The sequence below is a fragment of the Dasypus novemcinctus genome, chromosome 7 (genome assembly GCF_030445035.2).
Source record: "Dasypus novemcinctus isolate mDasNov1 chromosome 7, mDasNov1.1.hap2, whole genome shotgun sequence".
NCBI lineage: Eukaryota > Metazoa > Chordata > Mammalia > Cingulata > Dasypodidae > Dasypus > Dasypus novemcinctus.
In genome coordinates, this window is record NC_080679.1 from 77,522,704 (window position 1) to 77,545,680 (window position 22,977).

General features: G+C 38.1%; 1 protein-coding gene across 3 annotated transcripts in view; it reads right to left on the reverse strand.

Moving 5' to 3' along the window:
* Nucleotides 1-2,633: 2,633 nt before the first annotated feature.
* ERICH2 (glutamate rich 2) overlaps nucleotides 2,634-22,977 on the reverse strand; it is a 44,169-nt gene continuing 23,825 nt past the window's right edge. For 2 of the 3 annotated variants that reach the window (XM_058300661.2, XM_058300660.2), the window contains 3 exons: nucleotides 15,874-15,931; nucleotides 3,472-3,543; nucleotides 2,634-2,831 (listed from right to left, as the gene is read on the reverse strand). In XM_058300661.2, coding sequence (XP_058156644.1) covers nucleotides 2,710-2,831; nucleotides 3,472-3,543; nucleotides 15,874-15,931 — 252 coding nt within the window. In that variant the 3' untranslated portion in view covers nucleotides 2,634-2,709. Of the gene's footprint in view, nucleotides 2,832-3,471; nucleotides 3,544-9,023; nucleotides 9,218-15,873; nucleotides 15,932-22,977 lie in introns of all 3 variants that reach the window. The other variant, XR_011649259.1, reaches the window with a different exon arrangement.

The window sequence follows — 22,977 nt, forward strand, 5'->3', positions numbered from 1 at the left end:
AAAGTGATCTAATCAAGGTCTCAATCTAATACAATCAAAGGGTCTCATACCCACAGGGATGGGGATTAGCTCAAAAACAACCTTATTTTGGGATATACCAAATTTAAACTGTCATAGTGCCCCTCCTCTGTGCCTCCTTTGCCCCGGACTTCCTCAATGGCAGTGTTTATCACCCCGTATAACAACAACAATGGTGCTGTTTAAGAGCAGGGACAGCGCTTTGTTGCCCATGGTTTACCTAGTGGGTTTTCAGTAAATAAATGAAACTATTTCAGTGGGTTCCTATCTCAAGTCCATTGAGTGGGCATTCTTACACATTCCCATATTGTTGACTATTTGGGTTCTTTAACAATTGTAATGTGTTTTAAGTTCTTGAATAAGGCATGAATCTAGAACTGAACTGTCCACATAGACACTACTTGTCTGCTGATTCATTAAAAAGTTTCTAGAGTTTGGCTATGTGTGAGGGAGCATGGAATGTAGCACTTTCCTACTGAGACATTACCTAGCATCTCTAAAACTCAATTTCTTCTGAATTTCAATACCCTCATTAACTTTTACCCTCAAATATCCTGCAAGCATCATACCCAACTCATTTGTGCAAGTGATGGGAATAATAGCATCCTCTTATGACAATTGTGAGAAGCCAGTGGATTAAATACTATAAAAATACTTTGCAGATAATTTTTATCTATGATTGCTACATACATAGAGACCCACATGCCTATGTTAGGGTATGCCAATGCTCTGATTTTCATTAAGGAATGCAAACAGGATAAAGAGTATGGACAGAGGGATGCCACTTACTTTTGATGAGAAAACTTAGCAAATTCTTTGATTTAGACTGTTATATGATGGCTTTTTATTCACAGAGTTTCTTTCCTTGAATTTCTGTGTTCTTTTAACAGCAAACTCAATTATCCTTAGTAACTAATTTAGTCTACAGTGTACTTTTTAGGGCATTTTCTGGACTGCTTATTGGTGGGGAGCTCTATAATCAGGCGAGCATCATTAGATTGTTATATGGTACTTTTCCTATGGTGAGGAAGAATGCTAAACCCAAAATAAAAATGTAAAGAACAGGTCATCATTGTTCAGATGTGTGTCAGCCAAACTGCCGTGGCCCAAGAATGTAACTAGGGATTCTACATACTAGTCTTCATTTCTTTCAGTCACCCCTACAAAATGGTACAGGAGAATTCTTCCTCTGAACAGTAGCAGGCCACAAAATGCCCGAAGTATAAACCATGCAGTGAGCATTTTGCATTATGCATGGCATTTTGCTGAATAAGAATAAAAATTAAAAATCAGAGCAGCACACACATAAACAAATTACTTAGGATTATTTTTCTCATTTTTACCTGTTACTTTACAACCTAATTTGAAGGTGGCAGAAATTCATCAGGGAGTATAGAATCAGCAAGTAACGGAGATTAGTATATAAGAATCACACAGCTTTGTAAATGTTTCATGAAAGAGAAGACATTTTCATTACCTTTCATCTCATTCATTCAATCACTTGAATACACACACACACACACACACACTCAACTGCTATTATTTGCTAAGCACTGGTCCAGGTGCTGGGGATATAATGGTGAAAAAGACAAGGTCCTGTATCATGGAGGTTACATTCTCTAGCAGACAAGGAGAAGATAAACAGAAAAACAAATAATTAAATGAGAATTTCAGGTACTCATAAGTGCTATGAAGAACATAAAACAGGTGATGTAGAAGTGCCTAAAGTGGGGAAATGGATGTGGCTCAACCAACTGGGCTCCCATCTACCATATAGGAGGTCCAGGATTTGATGCCCAGGGTCTCCTGGTGAGGGCAAGCTGGCCCACACGGTGAGTTGGCCCATGGAGTGCTGGCCCACACAGGAATGCGGCCCTGTGCAGGAGTGCTGCCCTGCAGGGGCATGCCGCCCTTAACAGGAAAGCTGCCCTGTGCGGAGTGCCCGCTGACATGGAGAGCTGGTGCAGCAAGAAGATGCAACAAGAGACACAGAGGAGAGAAAATAAGAAGACATAGCAGAACAGAGAGTTGAGGTGGTGCAAGAGAGTAATTGCCTCTCTCCCACTCTAGAAGGTCCCAGGATCTGTTTCCGGAGCCGCCTAATGAGAATACAAGCAGACACACAAGAACACACAGCGAATGGACACAGAGAACAGACAATGGGGGAAACAGGGGGTAGGGGGGGGCAGATAAATAAAAATAAATCCTTGGAAAGAAGTGCCTAAAGTGGAGGTCATGCGGGCACCACACATTTTAGTAGCTAAGAGTAGGATTCTGGAGCCACAGTTTCTATGCACAAATCCAGGCTTTCCCAAAGAATAAGTGTACGATATGTTGGGCAAATTACTAACCCTCTCTGAGCCTCAGTTTTCATATCTGTAGAATCAGGAGGGTGACAGCACTGATCACATGGGGTTGTTGGATTAAATCAATTAGTATGTGTGAAGCAGTTTGAATAGGACCTGGCATGTAGTTAGTACTATATAAGTAATTGCAATTACTATTTTCCTCCCTAAGGAACTCACATTGAGCTGAGATTTAAATATTAAGGAACGTGAACATAAGAATATAGATAAATTAAAAGGAATACTGCAGCAAATAAAGAACAATTAGACTACAATGCATCTCTCTATATTTCCATGGTACATATTAGTGAAAGGCATAAAGCTTAAACCACTCTAGTGACATTCATCACTCATCTTCACATCCCTCAGAGCTCTCTTCACTCAGATCCTCACTGCTTTCTCCTTCACTCTCACTGCTACTCTCCTCTTCACTATCTTCATCATCTTCCTCAAGACTTGGAGCTTTCTCTGCCACAGAAAGGGAAAGAAGTGCTTAGAATGTTTTTAAAAAAACATTTCCCCTAGGTCCTTCCTCCACTAAGGAATACATATTTTTGGAATATGAGAGAACTGAGCTTAACTTAGCTCACTGGATGTAGGGTTAAAGTCGTAGTACAAAGATGAAATACATTCTTACTGGCAAAAAGGTGTTTGTAAATTTAACATTAATTTAAAAAATAGTCTATAATATTCTTAATAAAGTCAACGGAATTCTTATTTTATTATTTTTTAATGGAATTCTTAAATAGGATAAGAGGAAGTGAAGTTTATAGTAGTTCACAGAGTTCTGGCTTTCCTTGAGATTGTGGGATAATGCTTTTATAGACAGTGGCTATTAGCATGTCCTGCTCCTTCTGGAAACTTTGGTACCTGGTGCCTGGTGCCCAGGAACCCTGCTTTGCTTGGGCAGTTCCACCCCAGAGGGAAGCAGGTCATCATGACCGTCCACAAAGGACATGCAGATTTTCATTAAACCATCAAAGGCAGCCATTTCCCCTTTTCTTCACCACTTCCTAAGGATGCACTTTGCCAATCTCCTGGGATTAATGGGTTTTTAACAGTGTCTCGTAGTTCCAAGAGAAAAAAGAATTTCAATTTAAAAATTTACCCATCAGCAACATTTCTTCAATAAGTGAGGAAAACTCTTTGGCCTCAGGATTTTCTGGTTCATAGATCAGTACTGAAAATGGACAACAGAATATATGTTATGAGCATTCAAAGCGTTTCAGCAAACAGGTTCCTTAGAATGAGACTGAAACTGTCAATCAGAGCAAGTGAAAATGCACAAAGCAATAAACACCAAAAATTATACCACAGGTATATAAGCACAGAGATAAATATTCCACTTATAGATAGTGCTTTGTAAGAGAAACAATCCTCGTAACATTTTCTCCTTCCAATCCAAAGTATGTAATTTCCATCACCTCAATACCATTTTGCTCATAGGCCGGTGGCCAAAGTATTTCTTGAATATAATAATTTCCTTTCCCCAACAAGGTACAAATACTGCAAAATATGGAGACTACACTAATGAGAACAATATATACCTAGAGGTCTGTTAATCCCTTATCTCATCTCACCCATCTATCGTCTATGACATCCTTTACCAAAGGCCTCATTGAAACAAAAAGGAACATAGGTTTTTTTATACAATCTCTTCCATGGTGGAGATGCCATTAAAAAAAAAAAAAACTCCTTATATTTCATACAAACAAAACTGATGTTTCTTCTTTCTCTTCATCCTGAAAATTTTCACTGTGGACAACATCCCAGTTATAACTTTCTTAATAATGCCCTTCCTCTTCATTGGACCCATTGTTTTTAGCACTACTTATTCCTTTCTAGTGGTCCTTTATGTGAACGGGTCATCTTTCCTTTGGACTATACCAGTAGATTTGTTAGGCCTGTTGTTAGTTATCAACATCCTTGAGACCCGGAAGATAACACCTGTGTTTCAGAGTTTTCTAGACTATTTTTTTTCTTCCAGATTTCATAATACTCATCTCTACATTCTTCCTACCTGCCTTGAGTATTCATAATTCTGCATTATCCATTTGATGAAGTGACTCCTGTGCGATATCTTGGTGGCCCCCAGGGGGCACTGAAACATCAAGTGTATTATTTGCCTGGCTAAGAGTAAGGAAGTTGTGAATGGTTCCACTAGGCTCACAGGACTCCAGACCATGGCTTCCATCTTGGCACACCAAACCAAGTATATTCATCTCCTAATCCACTATCATAACAAATTACAACAATCTGGATTAGTATGATTGTGCACCTGATTGGAAGTGGCTCTTGAGGATCCTATAAATATTTTATGTATCTTTTAATGTTTCTCAAAAAAGGAACTTTTTATACATTATGCCTTGTACTAAAGTGTATTGTTAGCAGTCTCTTTCTCTGAGGCTAAGCCTCTTTCTAGAGCAGAGCTTCTCTAACTTTTTCCATGAGATGCTATTTTCTTAAGATGTTGAAAAATAGTTGAGAAACTCAGTTAAGTACAGTTAATCAGGTAAAGTTAGGAGTAATCACAGGATTTTACAGAACCATTAATATGTTCATTACTATTATGAATCATATAGAGAGAAGAATATCGTTTCCCAAGTTTATTTGACCATGGAATCCCTTTTGGTGGCACTTATTAAAAAATCTTAAAATAATCATCATTGGAACAAAGTTTAGAAAACTTCATGTTAGAATTAGGATTACCCCACAGGGCTGCACAGGGGGGTTCAGGTACCCCCATGTTTAATAAAAACTGCTGGTGATTGTCAGTTTTCAGCTGTGGGGAAAAGGTATCTGCTTTGTAATTTAGCCAGCAATAACCATTCTAGATGATAAATCAAAATTTCTTCTTACTCTTTTTTTGGGATTTAATCATGTTCCCCATAAAAGGCATGTTCAGTTCCAACCCTGGCCCTTTAGGTATGAATCCATTTGTGAAATAGACCTTTGAAGATGTTATTAGTTAAGGTGTGCCCAAACTAAATGAGTGTGGGCCTTAATCCAATATGTCTAAAGACTTTATAAGCAAAGTAAACTGGACACAGAAGAGCGAAGCAAATGGGAAAATCAAGAAACTGGAAATCAATGAAACCCAAAGGAGAAAGGAGATGACATGGCCATGTACATTGCCAAGTGACAGAAAAGCCAAGAACCAAGGACTATCAGTAGTCAGCCCCACAATACCACAGTCTTCAGGGAGAAGGCACAGCTTTCTTGATGCTTCAATTCTGGACTTCTCCTAACCTCAAAACCATGAGCCAATAGATTCCCATTGTTTAAGCCAAGATAATGTATGGTTTTTGTATTAGCAGCTGCAAAACTAAAACACTCTTTGACAGGCCAGTAATAAGGTGAGAGAAGCTTCTATCATATGCAGGTAGTGTCCTAGGGGCTATTTCCTAACCTGTGCTCCATGAGGGAAGCAGAACCCAAATGCACTCCATGGAGAAAGACAGTCAGATGTGAATCCTGGGTGGCTTTAGGGAAAGTATTTTTTATCTTTATACCTCAGTTTCCTTATCTGTAACAATACTAAATTCTGCATTGGGCTGATTTGGTTATCAATAAGATAATATGGATAAAGCACTTCATCCTGTCCTTGGTGCAATGTAAGTGCTGAATAAATGTTGGTTATTAGTTTCTCTGAAATGGTTCTGGACCTAGAGAGAGGCTTGGTTCCTTCCTAAGCATTCAGAGCATGCTTTCTTTTTGTGCAACCATTGGGGTGGGAGACAGGGAGGTTCTGCTACCTATGGGCCATATGTTCCTCAGAATAGGGGCTATTCTAGAGAACACTTATCTTGTTCACTGCTGAATTCCCAGTAGAGTGCCTGACACAAAGAAAAATTCCCCAAAACATGAGAATATAGACATCTGAGTAGAAGCAGTCCCAATCCACAAGTAAGAGGAAAGGGTAAAAGGGTAGTTTATTTCACTTAAATAGACAACAACTTTTTAGGAATTATCTTTCTGGAAGATTACATTTGCATTAGACCTATAATGAAGACAATCATTTTGGTTTCTAAGTAATTATTCTTCAACATTTATAAGTCATGTAGTAAGTAGTCTTCCAGGGGCCCAAACCTTTTTTTTCTTTCTGGTAGAAGCTCTGGCTACCTGTGAACAAAAGTGCAACACTCTGAGAGGACTGAGCCTCTGGTTTCCATCTTAAGGTGTAGTGACCATGAAATAAGAAGACTGATTAGCTCAGGTCTCAATCATGAGATGAACTAAGAAAAGTACTTGGGACATGACTTTCATTCCCATTTAAAAACCATTTTTTCATGGGAAGCGGGGATGACTCAAGCAATTGGGCTTCTGTTTACCATATGGGAGGACCTGGGTTTGATCCCCGGGGTCTCCTGGTAAAGGTGTGCCCATGCAGTGAGCCAGGTCTGCATGGTGAGTGACATAGCAAAATGATGCAAGAAAAGAGAGACACAGGGAGAGTCAAGGTGAGATGCAAGAGAAACCAGGAACTAAGGCTGTACAAGCAACAGGGAACCTGTCTCCCACAGGGAAGTCTCCAGGATCGAATCCCAGTAAAGCCTAGAGGAAAAAACAAGAAGACCAAAAAAAAAAAAAAAAAAAAGAAATAGACATAGAGGATCACACAGTGAATGGATACAGAAAGCAAAACAGTGGGGGGTGGGGAGGGGGAGTCCAAAACAAAACCCCACTTTTCCAGGCTGCTTCAAATGCCTGGTAGGAAATGGTATGGAGTGGAGATATCAATTCTGCATGAGACAGCAGAAAAACAGCTGGGGAAATATGAGGACCACATAAAACTGTGTGTGGAAGACATAAGATTGAAGCTTATGCCAACAGAACTTTAATAATATTATATAAATATGTGCTATCATCAATTGTAAGACATGTTCCACACCAATATAAGGTATTTTATGCATGATTATTCTGTAAGCCCACAACTTCTCAAATAAAAAAAAAATTAGCCTATGATTTAAGAATTACTCCACCCCATGGATTAACCTCACTGAATGGTATACTTGGGACCCTCCCTACCTGAATAAATTACTTGCCTAACTAAAAACAACAACAAAAAACACAACAACAACAACAAATAAATGTAATACATGAGCCTTGATAGTATCTAAAGGGTAGGAGAATCTGAAAGGGATATTATTAGGGCATATGAAAAAATTGGGATATAGATCGTAAGCTTTATATTAATGCTAAATTTCTTCAACTTGATAACTACACATAAGTGAATATTCTTGTTTTTAGGAAATTCACATGGCAATAAAGTTTTCAAGGAACATGATGTATACAGCCTACACTATTCAGGTGTTCAAAAGATGGATTGAGGGAAACGGACTTTGGCCCAGTGGTTAGGGCGTCCGTCTACCACATGGGAGGTCCGCGGTTCAAGCCCCGGGCCTCCTTGACCCGTGTGGAGCTGGCCCATGGGCAGTGCTGATGCATGCAAGGAGTGCCCTGCCACACAGGGGTGGCCCTGCATGGGGCTCCCCTACGCGCAAGGAGTGCACCCATAAGGAGAGCCGCCCAGCACGAAGGAGGGAGCAGCCTGCCGAGGAATGGCGCCACCCACACTTCCCGTGCCGCTGACGACAACAGAAGCGGACAAAGAAACAAGACGCAGCAAAAAGACACAGAAAACAGACAACCGGGGGAGGGAAGGGGAATTAAATAAATAAAAATAAATCTTAAAAAAAAAAAAAAAAAAGATGGATTGAGGGAAGTGGACTTGGCCCAATGGATAGGGTGTCCACCTACCACATGGGAGGTCTGCAGTTCAAACCCCGGGCCTCCTTGACCCATGTGGAGCTGGCCCATGCGCAGTGCTGATGCGCGCAAGGAGTGCCGTGTCATGCAGGGGTGTCCCCCTCATAGGGGAGCCCTATGTGCAAGGAGCACGCCCCATAAGGAGAGCCGCCCAGCACAAAAGGAAGCGCAGCCTGCCCAGGAATGGCACCGCACACATGGAGAGCTGACACAACAAGATGACACAACAAAAAGAAACACAGATTCCCAGTGCCGCTGATAAGGATAGAAGTGGTCACAAAAGAACACACAGCGAATGGACACAGAGAGCAGACAATGGGGGGGGCGGGTTGGGAGGGGAATAAATAAAAAAATTAATCTTTAAAAAAAATATATATATATACACAAACAATACTGAAAAAAGATGGATTGATAAACAGATCGATAAACTGAGAGATGGAGGGTGGAGAGAGAAATAGAATAATATAGCAAATATGGCAAAGTCTTAAATTGGTGGATCTTTGTTTCTGAGGGATAAAGGTTTGTTGGCATTCTCCGTGTGGGTTTGTATTATTTTTGTAACTGTCCTTTAGTTTGAAAGTACTTCAAAATAAAACATTAAAAAAAAAATTACTCATTCCATAGTGGCAACTCTGTGTGAAGCAGGCAGTGAGGACAGACCATCACAATCCCTATGTGACATAGTCATTTCAAGGACTTTTACATAAATTTTAAGTCCAACACTGTTTAGGCTAATATTTTGAGTTCTGTCATCAGTAGTTTTAATTATAAATTTTCTCTTTTGATTCATTCAAAAGAGCTAAAGGCCAGAAGGAACTTTATAGATCTCATATTTTATTCAAACTGCTCCTTTTAAAAATGAGAAGTGGAAACAGAGATGAGATGACTTACCCGAGGTCTGAACAGCTGCTTGGAAGCAGAGGCCAAGCTAGAGAGACCCAGGGCAAGCAATGCGACGGCAACAGAAAGGCGGCGTTCCTGCCTTGGTGTTGACCAAAACTTTTTATTTAGTATTCTGTAGTAGTTTAACAGACACTTCAATGGTCTTACTGGGGAGAGAGGGCAGGGGAGGTTCTTGCAAATCCCTAAGGAAATGTCAGAAAGGCAAAAATATGACCAGCGGTATTCATATACTCCTTGGGTGACAAGCACTTTCCTTACCTAAGCATCTGATCTCTGGTTTTTCATGCTAAGAACATTGAGATTCAGCTTGAAGACATCCCGAAATCCTAAGAATAGTATTATCACGACCACCCTTTAATATCTTGTTTGTACAGGCAGAAAGAGCCGCCTTTCCATTTTAGAGGGCTAGATGTTTATGGGAGCTCTTAAAGGAGTGCTTGCTGCATTTACTGGGAAAACACTAGTACAGAAATTAAATTTTATACATTTAACCTTTGCTTGTTGACAGCAATGTCATAAATCAAATAAAATTAAACATACTTTACTTTTTCTTCACAAGAACATAAAAATTATGGGAGGGAACTCGGGAAATTTTTAAAAGGTAGTACAATTTTTTCTTAGTAGTCTTTGAGTTATGACACAACAGTTTCCACTTTTTGTTTCTTTGAAGAAGGATTCTGGTCCAAAGTTTTGTTTGTTTTTAGTATCAACTTCAGCCTCCCTGAATAGCAGATCGGCTTGCTCTCCAGCCACCACTTCTTCATGCTCTGAGGCTTCAACTGCTGGAGGATCAGAAATACCCCATTGAACCATTGACTATGAGGTGCAGAGGTGCCCAAAGATGTACTTACCAAATCCAATGGATGTGTCATGATGATGGGAACGAGTGTTGTTGGGGGGGGAGAGGGGTGGTGGGGGAGCGGGGTTGAATGGGACCTCACATATATATTTTTGATGTAATATTATTACAAAGTCAATTAAAAAAAAAAAAAAAAGAAATACCCCATTGTAAGGGGAAGCCCTCTTTTTTGACTGCCAACCCAATCAGGACTACCTGAGATCACCATGGCTGATGAACTGTCTCGACTTCCACCACATCCATCACGTGAGATGCTATAATTATCATCTCACATCGACTGCTTCCACCATAAGATGGCGGGGCCCTCGTGTAGGTGGAGCACTATGTGAGTTATAGGTGGAGCACCATATGAGTTATTGACTCTCACCTGAATCTCTGTAGGACCCTCCACTCGGATTATCTGAATAGTCTCAATCACAACCATAGCCATCTCTGTCGCTATAGCCTCTTGATGGACAGTCATCATGTCAACTGGAATGACCATAATTGTAATAAGTATAATTTCTTGGTGGTGCTGTGCAATATCTTGTATCCTGCCTTTCTTCCTATGATTATTTTAACTCTAAGGATCAAGGTTTTTCCAAGAAAATCCCTCTTATTTTATAATGTAAATCAATTAGGAAAAAACCCAGGTCATTTCATAAAATTCTACTTTATAGTAAATTTTGGTTAAGAAGAAGAGCTTTGTTTTTTTTAACCTTTTTTAAAAAAGATTTTATTTATTTATACCCCACCCCACCCCACCCCATTGTTTTTGGGCTTGCTGTCTGCTTTCTGTGTTCATTCACTCTGTGTTCTTCTGTGTCTGCTTGTCTTCTCTTTAGGCAGTACTGGGAACCAATCCTGAGACCTTCCAGAGTGGGAGAGAGGCACTCAATCTCCTGTGCCACCTTAGCTCCCTGGTCTGTTGCATCTCTTATTCTCTCTCCTCTGTGTCTCTTTCTGTTGCACTATCTTGCTGCACCAGCCTTCCTGCATGGGCCAGCATGCTGTGCAGGCCAGCATTCCACATGGGCTAGCACTCCGTGTGGGCCAGCTTGCCTTCACCAGGAGGCCCCGAAAATAGAAGCCTGGACCTCCCATATGGTAGACGGTACCATAAACGCTTGAGCCACATTGACTTCCCAGAATAAAAGCTTTAGAGACAGTCATCCTTTGAGGTCTGCCTCAGTCACTTATCAGTCATGTGACTTTGGGGAGTTACTTTAAGTCTGTTTGCCTTTGTACATAAATGTGCATAATAATAATTCTTACCTTTTATTTATTGGGAGGAAAAAATGATATAATATATGTAAAATGTCAGCATAGAGACCAACATTATTGTTGTTGCTATTAGGCAGCTTTCATTAGAACTGAATTCATGACCTTCTCCCATGAAAGTACTCCTCCCAGCATTGTCTTTATCTCTGTTAATGGCGACCCCATTCTTCCAAGGGCTTTGGCCCCAATACTTCAGGTCATTTTTGAATTCTCCCTTTCTGTTGTACCCCATATCCAACCTGCTTTACTTTCAGAATACTTCCCAAATCCAACTACTTCTCATCATCTCATCATTTCCATAGCTCCTACCATGATCTCTGGTCCTAGTAATCATCTTTTTTTTTCATTAGAGAAGTTGTAAACTTACAAAACAATCATTTGCATATGTAAAATTCCCATACAATACCCCTCCACCAACACACTACACTGTTGTAGAACACTGGTTACAGATTATGAGATAATATCAACAGACTATTATCACCAACTATGGTCTACAGCATACATTTGGTATAATTTTTTCCATACCCCCTATTATTAACACAATACGTCTCTGGCATTGATGCAAGAATATTACAGTATTGCTGCTAATTATAGTCCATAGGTTACATTAATTATATTTTTCCCATGCTTCTTTGCATTCTTACCACCTTGCAACAGTGATGTACATTTGCTCTAGTTCATAGAAGGACATTCTTTTATTAGTATTATTAATAACAATCCTCATTCACCTCTGGGTGGATATTCAGTCCCTAGATTATTCTCTAGCTTTCTTTCAATTGCCATTTACATCCCTAGACTACCCTTTTCAGCCACAATCCCATTTATAAACCAGCTGCATTAGTTCTACTCACTATGTGTTACCATCAACTGTTTCTGCACTCTTACAGTCAAGTTAATTAAAACTTATACAAACATTAAGCATACCCTCAGCCTGCCTCTTATCTCCTATTAGAGTAACCTATACTCTAGGTTTTAACTCCACACATTTATTCTTTGTATTTCATTCATATTAGTGAAACCATGCAATATTTATCCTTTTGTGTCTGGCTTATTTCACTTAGTATAATATTTTCAAGGTTCATCCATGTTATCATATCCCAATTTCATTTCTTTTTACAGCAGCATAGTCTTCCATCAGATGTATATACCACATTTTGTTTATCCTTACATTGGTTGATGGACACTTGGGTTGTTTCCATCTTTTGATAATTGTGAATGATGCTACTATGAACATCAGTGAGCAGATGTCTGTTCATGTCACAGTTTTCAATTTCTGGATGTATTCATAGTAGAGGCATTGCTGGATCATATGGTAGTTCTATATTTAACTTCCTGAGGAACCGGTGAATGGTCTTCCACAGAGTCTGTACCATTTTATATTCCCACCAACAGTGAAAGAGTCTCTTATTTGGATGATTTGATATCCTCCAAACTGATGCCCCTGATTTCACCCTTACCTTCCACAGTATATTCTCAACACAGCAGTTAAGTACTAAAAAATGAAATCAGTACTTCCAGTTCTGAGATGGAAATAATAGGTCCTGGTAGATAAAGCTCCAGCTGTAACTACTTTTAAAACGGTAGATAATTGGAAATAAAATCATATTAACAACAACAACAACAAAACAACATCAGGGAGCTGTGTGAGAAAATAAGATTAAATGAATCTTTCCTTCTTTTGGAGGAAGGAAGTCTATTAACTGGCCATTTTCTTCCATGGGGGCATTTCTGAATTGTGGGTGTGAGCTAACAATCATGCTTGGTCATGCAGAAGAACACTGCTTGGGAGGGGGTGGGGAAGAAATCTAATAAAGTTTTGGTGGTCATGTACTGCTGGTACAACGATTTGGAAATTTAAGGAGCTCTAAATGCACAGGTATTTCCTCCATGGTACATATACTGAATTCTGGGGTTAAGGGGGAGGTCAGGAAGTTTTTTTTGTTTTTTGTTTTAATATGACTGAAATCTCTTATAGTCTCATGGTATTGAGGAAACAAAGTCACCTACTCAAGAAATTTATCAAATTTGAAAGTGGTATGGAGAAGAGAGGCCAAAGAACAAAGTTCAAAGCTCAAAACCTTCAAAGGACAGGCTGATTTCCCATCACCTTTATAGGGCTGAGGAGATACAGACCTGCCAATCAATCAAAATCTAGAGAGGGAGGAAACGGAGGAAAAGTAAGTTTTATTAAAGCCGCAACCATGTTGTTACCCTGCCCAACCCATAAATGACTTAGGGTGATCAGCCCCACACATTATCTGCCTAACAGAAGTAAGAGAAAACATCATCTTCAAGCTCTTAGGTTCTATCATTCACAATGTCAGGTATACAACAAATAATTAATAGACACTGAATAGGCAGGAAAAAGGGACTGGTAATCAAGAGAAAAAAGTAATTAATAGGAGTAGAGTCACAGATGATCCAGATATTGAAGTTCATAGACCAAAACCTTAAAATACCTATGATAAATATATTAGAGGAAAAGGTGGACAAAATAGATGAAAAGATGGAGAATTTCAACATCTTTCAAAATCATCAAATGGTCATTTTGTAACTGGAAATCACAACCTTTGACATTAAGAACCTACTAATTTTTTTCTCTTGTTTTTTTTTTTTAGCATACCTTTTAATCTTTTTTAAAAAGATACACAGATCACACAAAATGTTACATTAAAAAATATAAGAAGTTTCCTTATACCCCACTCCCCACACCCCCCACACCTCCCACATCAACAACTTCTTTCATTAGTGTGGTACATTCAATGCATTTGATGAGTACATTTTGAAGCACTGCTGCACAGCATGGATTATAGTTTATATTGCAGTTTACACTCTCTCCCAGTCCACTCAGTGGGTTATGGCAGGATATACAATGACCTGCACCTGTCCCTGCAATATCATTCAGGACAATTCCAAGCCCCGAAAATGCCCCCATATCACACCTCTTTTTCCCTCTCCCTGCCTTCAGCAACTCCCTTACCCACTGCCTCACATCAATGATATAATTTCTTTCATTGCTAGAGTCACAATAATTCTATAGTAGAATACCAGTAAGTCCACTTTAATCCATATTTTATTCCACGATCCTGAGGACCCTGGGATGGCGATGCCCACTCCACCTCTAAATTGAGAGGGGGTGTAGAACCCACATGGCTGATGAATGGGATTCTCCTTCTTGCAGTTGTAGACTCTCTCAGTTCCTTTGTGCGGTGGTTGACCATTCTTACCTACTTGTTAGCTGACCTGGGTAAGTCCAATGAACTGGAGAGCAGGTGTTGCAACTCTGCTGAGGCCCGGGGCCCAGCTGGCACATGGACAGTCCAGAGATTAAAGTCTCTTGAGCATACACCAACCCCAGAGCCCACTAACCTACTAACCACAGAACCTACTAATCTTAATAGCAGATTGGGGGAAGCGGACTTGGCCCAATGGATAGGGTGTCCATCTACCACATGGGAGATCCGCGGTTCAAACCCCGGGCCTCCTTGACCCATGTGGAGCCAGCCCACACACAGTGCTGATGTGCGCAAGGAGTGCCGTGCCACCCAGGGGTGTCCCCTGCGTAGGGGAGCCCCATACGTAAGGAATGCGCCCCGTAAGGAGAGCCGCCCAGCACGAAAGAAAGTGCAGCCTGCCCAAGAATGGCGCTGCACACATGGAGAACTGACAAAAGATGATGCAACAAAAAGAGACACAGATTCCCATGCCGCTGACAACAACAGAAGCGGACAAAGAAGAACATGCAGCAAATGGACACAGAGAACAGACAACTGGGGCGGGGAGGGGGGGGAAGGGGGAGAAAAAAAATAAATGCAAAGAAAGCCACAATTATTCTGAACATCAAGTCAAACCAGTAAAAATAGAAAGAAAACTACTCAAAACTCTCCAATGGTTTACCACTACACTCAGAAAAAGGGCCAAAGTCCTTAAACTGTTAAAAGGTCCTAAGCAACCTGCAACACACTCTACCTATAATCTCTCTGACTTTATCTCCTATTATACTTTCCCTTGCTCATTCTGCTTGTTACACTGTGTTCCTTACTGTTCCTTGTCAAGTATATTCCCATCTCAAGATATTTGCATTTGCTATTGGCCCTCCTGAAACGTTTTCCTTTCAGATATCCACATGGCCATTTTCCTCAACTTCTTCAACTCTTTGCTCATCTTTCAGTGAGGGCTTCCTCCCAATACCACTGCCTCCTCCCAATACTTTTCTCCATAGCACCTCTCATGTATCACACACTGTTTATTACTTCATAATCTGTCCCACGCAAAAATGAAACTCCATAAATGTGAGATTTTTATCTGTCTTGTTGAGTGCTGTATTTCCAATGCCTAGAACAGTGCCTAGCACAGGAAGGCACTCAAATATTTGTGGAATAATTGCATGTTAAGTAATGCTTGATTACTATACTTCCTAATATTCCTTGGAAACTAAAAGCATTAAGTTACTAAGTCATTATCATGAAGGTAGGATTTTGACTTATTTTCTAATGATAGTAAATTAGTCTATAATAATCTATATTAGTTTAGCCCACTCAGTGGTACTCTAGAAGTCTAAATTAGTCCTTACATGAAACAACCTAATTTCCTATAAAGGAATCAGAGACACTATAGAGAAGTCAATTGATTTATGAAAATGAAACCATCTGACAAAGTATGGAATTTATTTAGAAACAAAGAGAAGACTGAAAAATACAAAAAATATTTTGTACTTACTCATCTGACATAATTTTTTTGCCAGATGGTAGTCTTGGTCCATTACTGCTCTCAGGAACTGGAAAACATGAAGGAATTCTTTGGATAAGTTGTTTCAGAAAGAATTTAAATGTCAGTTATGAACTCCCTAGAAAATATTCCATTAATGATTATTTTGCATTTAACATTTACACATGTTTTTCTAGGAGTGAGTCTGTAATCAATCAATCAAGGATTTTTAAGGACCTCTCAAGGAAAGACAGCATGAAATTAGTAAGATAACTTCTACAGCCATAATGTATATGCACTGAACACTTTGGGAATAAGCAAGTTGATTCACTTGGTACAGATAGAGAAGATAATAATTTTATTTTAATAGTCCTTTGGTTCTAGTTCAGCTTTCATTTGGGCACTTAGTCCATAATTACGATGAAAATACCTAGTTGGAAAAAGTACTTATAATTATGTATATACAGTATTTTCCAGTATTGCTTATAATGTAATTTTGTTTTTACTATTTTTATTATATTTTATTATTATATATAATTTGTTACAAAATGATGCATATTTTTGAATGTAGGAAATTTAAAAGCTAAATGTACTCTGTACTTGTTACTAGGGACAAAGAGTATATTTAGCTTGTAAATTTCTGCAATCTAAAGATGTTTATTCTTAACATTTGCATGTGTATCCTTTTAGTATTTTTTTCCATAAATGAACATATATATTTATAAAAATTGGAAATATTTAGTAACTTAAAAAAATAAACCATGATCATTTTCTCCCCATGGCATTAAGTAGTCTATAAAAGATATTTTGTATTGTTAAGGCTGAAATTTACTTATCTTGTCTTCTATTTTATTAGCTATTATTTAGATTGCTTTCTTTAAAAAACATAAAGAAAAGAGACGATACTTTGCTGATTGTTCTTGCTTGTGTGTGACATATTCTGAACCATATGCAGGAAATATTCCTTTTATACTTTAAGAGACAGGGGCATTGAGTAATACATAAAAGACACTTTTCACACATTTCCACATATTTGAAAAATATCCAGGTGTCATTTTAAGAGGTAGTTCTCTACTAGTTTTCTCCCATGGATAATAGATTATTTATTTTTCTAATGTAAATAGAACTCTACCAGAGATTCACATATCAATGTTATGTTTTGTTCAACTCATGCAACAGAATGCTCTAATATTTTAAAAATCTATTCTTGTCTGAGGTTATCTTCATTTTAATTCCTATTTGTGTTTTTCTTACATTTTAATTATGATATTTAGAGGCACATCTATGCTATTTTTTTCAGATAACCATTTCTTTAATTGACACATTAATTTGTTTCTTTTTATGTTGAATTCATTAATTTTGGTTTACTTCTTTTTCTTGTTTCTGGCTTAATATTTAGTTCATTTATTTTCATTTTTCCTTGAATCACCATCCTCAAATCATTTGAAGCTTTAAGTTCTTCTCAAAAGTTTTAATATTTAGTGTCATGGTTATCAAAATTTTAAGTTTTTTTTTGTTTTTATTTTTAATTCAAGAATTATTAATGAGAGCATCTTTTAATTCTAAGTGCTTTTAATCTGATATTGTTATATTTTTGTGATTAATGTCTAGCTTAATTCTTCATGTCAGAGTATGATTAGCATAATAAGTAAAATAAGTAAATTTCTTAATTTTAGAAATTTAAAAAATATATAGAAGTAGAGAGAATAGTATAAAGAAGCCCATATACCCAATTCCAAGCTTCAAAAATTATTAACATTTTACTAATCTTGTTTCATCAAAATCACCACCCAGTTTCCTCCCTTCTCCAGTATTATTTTGAAGCAGTTCACAGATACCATATTATCTCATCCATAAATGTTTTGGTATGTATCACTTTAAAATAAGAACACACCCACAATATGGCTATCACACCAAGAAAACTAACAAGAATTCTTTCATATCATCTAATATTGAGTCTGTTTAATGAAGCATTATAGTAAGATTAGTCTCAGAAAAAGGAATAATGAATCAATTTAAAAGGCTCCCTTGCATTGACCTATTTTTGTTGTTGATAACATAAAATATATTTCTTTTCAGCAGTTTAAAAGGTAGTGAAATTGAGAAATTTATGCAATGGAGATTTGGCCAAAGTCCTTCCTGAGAATTACTTAAGACCCAAAATTAAGTTGACAAAGGCTTATAAATTTTTGTTTCTGTATTAAATTATTTATGATATTTAAAATAAAGAGATGCTTAAACAAACATGAAACATGAACTTTGATGAGATCCTGATTGGGAAAAAATTCAGCTTTTATAAAAGAGATTTTAAAAATAAATTTGGGAAAGCTGAACTTGAACTGGATATCATATATTAGAGAATTAATGCTAATTTTCTTAGGTGTAATGATGGTATAATGTTTATATTGAAGAATGTACTCAGGAAACCCATGTTCAAGTGGTAAGGCGCACTTTTATGATATCTGCAATTTACTTTCAAGTGATTCAGTTAAAAGTATTTATCTAGCTATATCTGTAACTTTATCAAGGGAGAGAAAGCAAATATAGCACAATGTTAACCAGTGGTGGCTCCAAGTAGAGTATACAGGTGTTCACTGTTCTATTCTTTCAACTATTCTATAGGTTTGAAACTTTCAAAATAAAAAGTTGAAAAATAAAGGGATGCATTCTGAAAACAAAAGATCTTAAGCATAGGCACAACATAAGCAATCTTATGTTGTTGAAATTTTTACACGAAAATTAATTCATGTATTACTTTTATAATTAAGTGTCAAAAAAGAAAAAGAAAAGAAGGAATACGAGCAACTGTAGGCAGTTTGGTTATGGCAGATAAGGTCTATGAATGTTCCACAATTTATAGATGATTTAGATGTCTAGTCAACAGGAAGTTTGGTTAAGTGAAATCATTCCAACACTTCGCATTATTTTTTCTCTCTCTTATTAAAAGCCCCTTATAAATTAAGGAAGTTTCAAAATCCCCTACATATGCTTTATTGTATGAAGAAATAAGTAGTAAATAAGTCTTTTTTTTCTGAGTCCAAGGCTAGCTTTTGGGTTAGATTACCTAAAAATGGCAAGTATGTTACCATTTTATTTGTGCTAAAAATCTAATTGAGGCTTTTAACTATGATGAAGTAATAGAGACCAGATTTATTTTTCTTTCTTAAACATCAGAAAACTGGGCAAAATATATGAAACAACTTTTCAGACTTCAAACAAAAGGAATCACAAGATGGTGACCTCTGAGAGAAGAAAACAAGATGAGTCCCATGACTGCTTTGGCTTACTATTCGTAGCACAGTGAAAGACTATCCAGAGCCAAGTAATCTCTCTGAGTTGAAATGACAGATTTTGGAGCAAGAAAAGAGGGGGCTGCACAAACAGAAAGCTTCAGTGATCTGCAGAGATGTCTCTGAGCCCTTGACTGGTACTGATTTGCACATGACTATGAAAAAACTGAGACTAGGGAAAGAATCTCTAAAATAAGTAGGTGGAATGATTGTTGGACCTCACACAGGGCTGAGAAAAACTTGAGTTCACACCAGCTAGAGTGGAAAGATTTCCTAATACACAGAGTATTGGGAAGAGCTTTCATAAGGTTATTGACTTAGGAGTATCCCTACACTATAAAGGCTGCTCTGGACCCTCTCAAACAAAGCTTAAAAGAAACATTCAAAACAAACAAACAAAAAAAACCTGATTCAAATTAACTAGTGTCCCACAACAAGGTCCAATAATATTTAAAGTAAAACAACAGAAGTTGGTACTCAGGAATGTAAAATTTACAATGTCTGGGATTTGGTAAAAAATTACCAGGCAAGCAAAGAGGCAGGAAAACATGACCCAAAAGCAGAATACTCAAGCAATAGAAACTGAACGACAGTTGACAAAGATGACAGAATAGTAGACAAAGATGTTAGAATAACCATTTTAAATATATATGATGTGTTCAAGAAAGTAAAAGAAAACTTGATGAGGAGAAAAATGGGATATAAAAATATTTAAATAGAAGTTCTAGAAATGAAAAGTACAAAACATGAAATGAAAATATATATACAGGATGAATTAACAGCTAATTATAGCTGTAAAGAAAATATCATGAGCTTGAAGATATAGCAATGGGAATTAGCTAAAATGAAATAGAGAAAATGACCAGAAAAAAAGGACTTACAGTTTCTGCTTTGGTATTGCGATAGCTTGGAGCTATGTACCCCAGAAAAACATGTTCTTAGAGTTAATCCACTCCTGTGGGTATGAATCCTTGTAAATAAGACTTTTGTTGAGGTTACTTTAGTTAATATATGGCCCAAGTGAATCAGGATGTGCCATAATCTGATTACTGAAGGCCTTATTAAAGAAGGCCTCAAAGAAGACAGAGGGAGCTGCCAGAAGGTGGAACTCAATGGCTCTGAGAAGCCAGGAAAGGCCACCACGTGCATTGCCATGTGATAGGAAAACCAAGAACCAAGGATCACCAGCAGCCAGTCCCAGAACACCACTGTCTTCTGGGAGAAAGCACTGCCTTGATGATGTCTTGATTTTGGACTTCTCTTAGCCTCAAACCATGAGATAATAAATTTCCATTGTTTAAGCCAACCCATTTCATGATGTTTGCTTTAGCAGCCAGGAAACCAAAAATGGACATGTAAAGAGCTTGTAAGTTGTCACTCCTGTCCTCACAACAAGAAAAAGCTGAACAAACTGAAAACCAACATTTCTTCCTAGATCCATCAGAGAACCGAGGTTACAACTGAATACAGCTTACCAAGAGCAGAAGCTGCTGGTACCAGGAACTGAGAGGAAAGTGTAAACTGTAGTTGATGAACCGCTAGATCTGAGTATGGACTGAGAATTAAAACTTATGGGAGCTCAGTATCTGGAGATAAGTTTTGCCTCCAGAAACCCACCAGATTTCCATGATGAATACTGGAAAAAAATCCCCTTGTGCTTCTAGCAGGAGGAGGGACAAAGTAAACCATTTTGAAATATACCCAGAAGCTTCTACCTACCTCTGGCCTCAGGGAAAACTACCAGAGCCTAACCAATCTGGGGAAAGAATACCCACTCCAGACCCCTTTAGCTTTCCAGGGGCAAAAAAAAAAGCTGAGAAGCACTTGTGAAGATTACAGCCCAGAGCCACAGGCCCACTGAAAGACTGAAATCTATATACAGGACTATAGGATGCTTCCCCTCTCCCTATCCACTTTACCATCATATCAAAAAGGATCCTAGGGAAGTGGATTTGGCTCAACTGATAGAGTATCCACCTACCACATAGGAGGTCCAGGGTTCAAACCCAGGGCCTCCTGACCCATGTGGTGAGCTGGCCCATGCACAGTGCTGATGCACTCAAGGAGTGCCATGCCACACAGGGGTGTCCCCCACATAGAGGAGCCCTATGCTCAAGAAGTGCACACCTCAAGGAGAGCCACCAGGTGTGAAAAAAGCACAGCCTGCCCAGGACTGGCGTCGCACACATGGAGAGCTGATGTAGTAAGATGGCACAACAAAAAGAGACACAGATTCCCAGTGCCACTGCCAAGAATGCAGACAAATCAGAACACACGGTGAGCGGACACAGAGAGCAGACAATGGGGGTGGGGGTGGGAGGGATGGGGAGAGAAATAAATAAAAATAAATCTTTAAAAATAAAAAGGGATCCTAAATAATAAAAGAGATTCCAGCTGAAAGAATCAGAAGGCTCAGATTCTATTTAAGAAAGAGTTTTAGGGGAAACCCAAAGAAAACAGGAGAGACAATAGGAGACAATAGAGGAAGCTGAAGTCTCAGACACCTACAGCTAAGCAAACAGTAAACACAGATAAACATATACCCACACACTAAAGGCCTATTTATTTCAGTTCCTATTAGCCAATACATCGTGTAGCTGTTAAAAAAAAAAATTATGTCATGATAAAAGGCAAAAGAAAAGACAGTCTGAAGAGACAAAGCAAGTAATAGAACCAAACCTCAGATATGGAAGAAATTTTAGAATTGCCAGATTAGGAATTTAAAATAACTATCATTAATATGCTAAGGGCTCCAAAGGAAAAAAGGAGATGACATACAAGAACAGATGAGTAATGTAAGCAGAGTGATGGAAAATCTGAGAAACATTCAAAAGGAAAGGTCAGAAATAAAAAGTGCTGTGAAAAATGAATGTCTTTGGTGGGCTTACCAGTAGAATGAACAGTCAAAGAAAGAATCATTGAGTTTGAGGATATGTCAATAGAAACTTCAATAAAACCTCTGAAACTGAAATGCAGAGAGAAAAAAAATGAAAAAAAAAAAAAAAAAAGAAACAGAATATCCACAAACTGTGGGACAATAACAAAAGACTTAAGATATACCGATATACCTAATGAAAATATCAGAAGGAAAAGAACAGAGATAATAATATTTGAGGAAATAATAGCTGAGAATTTTCCAAAATTAATGACAAGACACAAAACCACAGATCGAGGAAGCTCAGACATATCAAGAAAGTATCCAAAATATCCAGAATCTATACCTAGTCTATTAGTCCCGTACTTGCTAAAACAAATACCATTCAATGGGTTGGTTTAACAAAAGGAATTTATTGGTACATGGTTTCAAAAGCTAGAAGGCTTGCTTCCTCCCAGGGCTGGTGTTTTCTGGTTGGCCAGCAATCTTTGGGGTTCTTGGCTTTTCCATCACATGGCAATCCACCTGGCAATGTCGTTACCTTCCTCCTCCAGGTTCTGTTGATTTCCGACTTCCAGAGAAGTCCAGTGACCTCTCTCCATCCGACTTTCACTCTGCTTATACTTATAAGGGTTCCGGTAATCCTGATTAATGTCTAATCTGATTCATTTGGGCCACACCTTAACTGAAGTAACATCTTGAGATCTTATTTACAATGGTTCTATACATCAGAATGTGATCAAGACCAAGAACATATCCAAACTGGGGTATACAATTCAGTCCACCACACCTAGGCATATCCTATTCAAACTGCAGAAAACAAAAGACAAAGAGAAAATCTTTAAAGAAGAGGGAAACAATTCTTATCTTTAGAGGAGTGAGGATGATAATTACATTGAACTTTTCACAAATCATGAACGTAAGAAGAGAGTAGAATAAAATATTTAAAGT